Source organism: Elaeis guineensis, chromosome 9 (assembly GCF_000442705.2).
Source record: "Elaeis guineensis isolate ETL-2024a chromosome 9, EG11, whole genome shotgun sequence".
Lineage (NCBI taxonomy): Eukaryota > Viridiplantae > Streptophyta > Magnoliopsida > Arecales > Arecaceae > Elaeis > Elaeis guineensis.
The window spans coordinates 13,500,217-13,506,585 of NC_026001.2; the positions used below are offsets into that span (position 1 = coordinate 13,500,217).

At 38.5% G+C, this 6,369-nt stretch overlaps 1 protein-coding gene across 1 annotated transcript in view; it reads right to left on the minus strand.

Moving 5' to 3' along the window:
- Positions 1-4,603, minus strand: part of LOC105051512 (FRIGIDA-like protein 3) — a gene marked incomplete at its 5' end in the record, with an annotated part of 11,113 nt that extends 6,510 nt beyond the window's left edge. Inside the window, 2 exon segments of the mRNA XM_010931995.4 lie at positions 1-988; positions 4,486-4,603. The exon segment at positions 1-988 is cut by the window's left edge and continues 63 nt beyond it. Of these exon segments, the coding sequence (XP_010930297.1) occupies positions 1-988; positions 4,486-4,524 (1,027 nt within the window).
- Between the last annotated feature and the right edge of the window lie 1,766 nt (positions 4,604-6,369).

A 6,369-nucleotide genomic window follows, 5' to 3' on the forward strand; every position in this document is an offset into this window, starting at 1 on the left:
CTGCTGGAATCAGTTTGCATATTTCATCTCGATCAAATTCAGAAGCAATTCCAAAAGTAGCCAAAAGCTGGAGAAATGCGTGAGCTTCCAATGAGTTCCCACTGCTTGCATCAATGTCAAGATCATCCAACTTTGGTTTCCATTCTGTAGCAATCACCTTTGCTTGTTCTCTAATTTCTGATGTCAGCATTTGATTATCAGATAGGGAATCCAATACAGAATCTGCCTGCAGTTGCTCAAGAGACTCCATTAGCATGAGACAAGTCCTACGTAGGCCCAAAAGGTTCCCATCCTTCTTCCCATCTAATCCTAAAATCTCTCCAGTGTAGAAATCTTTCAGGGAATCCAAAACCAGACTGAAGGGGTTGGTTGCACTTCGTAATGCACTTGGGATTTCCTCACGTATGGAACTGAGGTTCTTACGATTATCTGAAATGAACTTTTGGAGTCCTTCTGCATCCATTTCTTCACATAATTTCATTAACTCAGAATGAGGCTTGGCATCTGCATTGCCATTTTCACCAGGATTCACATCTTCAGTGCAAGATTTGGCAATCTTAACATCTAAATTTTCTTCAACAACAGAATCAGGCACACCACTACTCATGCCATTAATGATGGGCTCTGAAGGAGCAGATTTTTGCTTCTCAAATATAGTAGACAAGGCAGAATCTCTTTTCTCCTGCAACCGGTCCAACAAAGTAAGTTCCTTGGCCACAACCACTGCTTCCTGCTTCTCCAGCATCTCTTGGGCCTCTGCGACCTTAGTGACATAGTCCTTTTCCTGGTCTTCCAACTCATGAAATCTATTCTTTAGAGACTTCTCAAGCCCATGAAAGTGTTCTTCAAGCTCTTTCCATTTCAAATTCAAAGATATGGCACTATGGCTTTCAAGTTCAGAAAAAGCCTGCTGCAGTTGCTGTAATTTCGATGTTGTAAAATCGATGAGTGTAGCAACAGACTGTGTATCAGCCATGGCAGAAAATCCCTGTCAAAATCAGTGAAAGTCTCACTCATATCAAATTTTGGATCACATACAGAAAGTTCAACTTGTTCAAAACTGCATCACAAGATGCTGCTTATAAATCAGATTCCAAAAGATTAATGATGCAGAGCATCCACAACATCTGTAGCAACCAAACTACAAATGGTACTCTCTGCTTGTATAGTTGCAGGTTACATTGATTCAGTGCCCTTCTCATCATACATGTATAACAAGAAACTAAACCGATGCTAGCACAACATTCACTGTCACCAGATGAGAAAGGGCACCCCAGGTAAAACCGAATGGCTTAGAGCAACCAAGTGGCAGGCTAACACTCTTAATTATATTTTATGCATTCTTTGCAAGCATGAGAGCATAAATTGAGGGCATCTTCTCAGCCAGTTGTGTTTTACACTTTTACTCTTCCTTTTTCTGTAAGGTAGGATTTTAAAGGAGATATATGGTGTTTCATGGTTAACTTGTCTTATACCAAGATTGATAGAAATTCTGCACTCAGACAATTAACCAAAGAATTAATTCCTGCCAAATTAGTTGAGCCTATTGAACAGGTTAGGTAGTATCTTAAACTATACATAACCTCCTTACTTTTGGGGGTATGCTTCCTAGTAAAAAATTAGATGCATCACTCATTTGCTCTATATTAGGTTTAGAATAAATTATACATTAGCCAGACAGTTGGTCTCATTATATTGTAACTTTTGAGATAAGGTAAATTAAAACAACCTCTATATTGGCGCTTGTGGCATGAATTAGGAGCCAGGCATCATATTGATCAGGCATCCATTACAGAATCAGTACATTCTAAGATCCCCATGATCATCATTAATTGGTCAAGAGTCCTTCTAGGATTACAAAACATTACAATGGCCCCTAAGTGGTGCAACTTTAAATGAGTTAATGATCCATGCCTACTATAATATGGCAAAAATTCCTTGAGAAGTATCTTGAGACAATTGATCGTAAATGACCTTCCTGTGCTCTTGGGTGAGGTGCACACAGTGAAAATTTTGAAGGGAAACATAAAATAAGTCTCTTTTCTATAATAAATATACACTTGAAAAATGTGCCTTCATGATATATGTCTACAGTGACAAGAACAAGTGGAATACATGATTGAAAAGACAGTTTCCATATGAATGTATATCATGAATTTTTCTTATAAAAACAGATAACATCCTCATCAGGTATCATCTCTTTATAACCATCTGATCCATCAGAAAGAATAAGACCTCCATCCAATAGATAACATCCTCAAGAAGCCCTTCTTCTTCAGTCCCCTCCTCATGAAAGGTCAACAACCTACATTATGGGTCACAACGCTTCATCAAAACCCTCTTTTTAAACTTCTGTGTCACCATAAGATTGATTCTTTAACAACGTTGTAGCACATCCTTGATGCTTACTTTGAAGTGAATCATTTTATTCCTGGTGTGGATTTCACAACCCATTTGTCTTCTTTTTCCTCCTCTCTTTTTTTTTTCCCCTCTGTTTTCATACCATCTCCATTTACCACCATGATATAAATCACCCAATGTTCTGTGTCAAGTTTGTACAAATCATCTCTGTCAAGTAGAGTTATGATGGAAAAATGTCATTAGCGGTTTAGAATTTTTGGTAAATTCAAGCAAGCCAAGTAAGAAGCAAGAAGGCTGAAGCTATTGCTGACATATACAGGGAAAGCGAAAATGATTGACAAGAGTTCACGACTCCTTTTTGTCACCCGTACTGAGACTTGAGTTCGTTCTTGTAAAAGAGTTCTATCTATCTCTATTTCTCTGTGATAATAAAGATTACAAGGTTTTTCAACTTATCTTGGCCCCTGCTATCTACTGCCTATCACAGAGCACCCTCAGGAACATAAATCCAGTGAAGGAGATCATTTATCAAGGTTGAACTTTACATAAGATAGCATAATCAAGATTTTGAGTTTAGATCACCAACTCCTTCACTACACCTTCTCATCCCTAAGGGTGGGCATGGTTGATTTATTTGCTTAGAAGAGGCAACTGAAAGTCAAGCATTATACTAACGGTTATCAAATCAATAATCATGGAAGTTCAAGTGTTCGTTGGTGCTGATAAGGATGCAAGCATTAATGCCATATCCAATCTTAGACTTACCAGTACCACAAAATGAAACAGTAAAAAGTGAAGCAGCCTGATACTCATAATATCATTTGACTATGATGAGAAACTTTTTTTTTTTTGCTATTCCATTCATGTAACTTTTAGCTTTTCGAATCTAGGAACTAGGACTTAGATATTCTGCTCCAAATCATAGAAAAAGCTTGAGGACAAGCCTCATCAAGCAAAAGCAACTAGTGAAGCAAAAATCCTACACACATTAGAATTTTCGTTAATTTAGCTTGAATTTCATATTTGTCTAGGATAAACATGAACTATATGGGGAAAAAAAATCTTCATAAGTTCTAGCAGCTCATAGCTGAGAGTTTAAAGGTCATATCAGACAAGAGACCTAATGTTTGATGAATTTCAGATACGTTGGTTTTGGATTTTGGCTTCAGGATCAACTGATTGGATGAATTTGCTGAAAGAAGAGGTTATCACATGAGGACTGCCATATTTGGCTTGTATGATCTAAACGAAGCAACCAAATACAATTCAAAAATCCATAAAATCTTCCCTAATGGAACAAATTTCCATATAGATAATATATAACTATGGGTCAGAGTCAAGTAGAAAATTCAATCATAATCTAACACTAGAAAATCCCCTAAAAGTCACTTTGTTTCAAGCGATGACCATGAATCTTTTGGCATCTAACTCCATCTTGAATCCTAATAGCATGACCTAACAACCAAATATTAATAAGGCAATCATCTAGTTATCCCTTATACATCAGCCAGTCTCTCTAATACATAGCAGAGTGACGAAACTACCATGCAAGATAATTAATCAAAGACCACTCCCACAGAAATGCCATGAAAAAATTAAATGATTTCTTTACTCACTCCATAAAACCTCATTTGCAATCACCCAGGACTGGCTCAATGTCATTCTTCCTCAAATTCTTACAAATCAGGAAAAAAAAAAGCAGCCAGCAGAGTCCAGATCCATGCATCAACACTCGGCTCATCGTTCAATTAAACCACTTACAAAGGTAATTACAACCCACTTACACCAAAAACCCATTCACAACGAAAAAAGCTCCCAAAGCCCTAACCCTCAAAAGAAACCCTCAGCAAGGGTTCCACCCCATAACCCCACCAAACTAAGAGAAACCCTACACCAACACCCAGAACCAATTTATCAACCCCACAACCTCCAAATCATCAAAATAAAATAACAAACAAGAAAACAACCGTAAAAGAACCAAAATTCCACCAATCCACCGGCCTAGAAATCCATTTCCCAGCTCAAATCCGCCTAAACAAGCGAAGAAAACACGGATCGAATCAAGAATCCAGAGAGACGGAAGAATAATGGCAAGAGAAAAGGGGGGATTTGGAGGGAACTCACAGGGAGTGGACGAGAGGAATCGATCCGCCCGTAGGGCATTACGGAAACTGGAGAAGTGGCGGGGAGTCAGAGTGGAAGCCACCCGACAACATCATCATAGCGGAGAAAGAAAAAGGGGAGAGAGAGCGTCGGCCTCCGTCGCCTCTTTATAGTGAAGAGGGTAGGAAAGAACAAACACTCTGTTACGCTTCCCCAAACACTCCCTCAGCATCTGTAGACCGGCTCTCTTGTGCTTGGAAAATACAAGAAAATCGGGTTTGTGACCTTTTCAGGGAATTGTTGGGGGACTGACAGTATTTTGGAAGGGAACAAATTTATCCATACGGCGTTGCTGTTTGTCTGGAATCGGAGCCGTTCATCTACGGATGAGTGCTGGTCGATTAGGGGAGGCGGGGTACTGGGGTGTTCTGATGCGACTGGGGTGCGCTAATGATAGCGTGTGCCACAAAGGTGATGGTCCCGTCATGAGGCCCAGCATGATGGATGGTGGGATGGAGGACAGGATCACATGATGGGAGGAATGGTGTGTGTGTTCCATGGGGTGAGTACTATCGGTGATCGACAACCATTTGATTCTAAATTGATGATGGATATTGATCTTGACATGACAATGTGGTGTAATGAAGATGTTTGAGAGAGTAGCCTTCTGGATGAATATGGTAAACTTAACCCCAATAACTTTCCCAATTATACTAATTGGTGTGTGATTAACTATATTTGTGTTCCATGGTGTGAACAGATGTATTAGTCAATTGCAAGTGTAGAGGAATTTTAGAGAAAATATGCACAAGATGTGCTACTTCCATCCTCCTATTTAGACTAGGGTTCAAATTACATCCTTCGCATAAAAGAATGATTCACGTTTTTTTATGATGTCAATAGCTAGATTGCCGCTCGACTCCGATAGCACCTCTATCAAAAGTTCGGCTAGGTGCTCCCGATAAATAGTAGTCGTCCTTTGAAATGATCAGATCTGTAAGAAAAGCTCGTACGTCGAAGTATATTCGGCAGTGAGCCCTTTGATGCATAAGTCATCCATTTCTTAAGCTCCGATTGATTTAGGTATTAAAGGGTTCTCGTCAAACATGCTCCAGTGCATGAAAATTTCTTGTAGGTCCGACCGTTTTGAAGAGTGGCTACCATCTATCAAAGTATTCGATCAGACTCTCAATAAAGATACTATTGGAGTCTGAGTAACAAGAACTACTTTGAGATTTGCACGGATGGATGGATGAAAATGATTTGACTGCTTTGAGATCTATGCAAGATGCGATGAAATAATTGATGTCATAAAAAAAATCAATCATTCTTTTATATGGGAGATATAACCACTATCCTTTAGATAATATTCTACCTCAATGTCCTCAATTGTCACATCATTTCTTCCAAATGATTGATAGTGCCCCATCAGTTTTTTCAAAACATACAATAAAGTGACACATAAGTTATGAATTATATAATATTTTTTTCCATTCAAGCTAAAATTTTGAAATTAAAAAGTATACAGTCTTAGATAGCATGTTAACACAGAAATTAATTAAATACAGGATCACTCAAATTAAATACAATCTGTCTGAGTTGCTTTATCTAGAGTTACCTCTTGGATGACAAAAGCACCCATAATATAAGAAAAAAGAGAGATCAAAGTAAATCAACAACACAGTTTTGTTGCCAATTTTTTTCTATGGACAACCAATCTACCCATTTGATATCTTTATCATCTTGCCGATCAACCCTTTCCGACCATTAATCTTTGCCTAAACTGTAGTCTGTTCTGAGTGATAGTAGTCATCTTTGGAATTTGACAGTGTTGCTCATCAACTAAATATCCCTCTGCATCTCAATGCATTTGTCGGTATGTAATGGTAGTAGATGGTTGTAAAA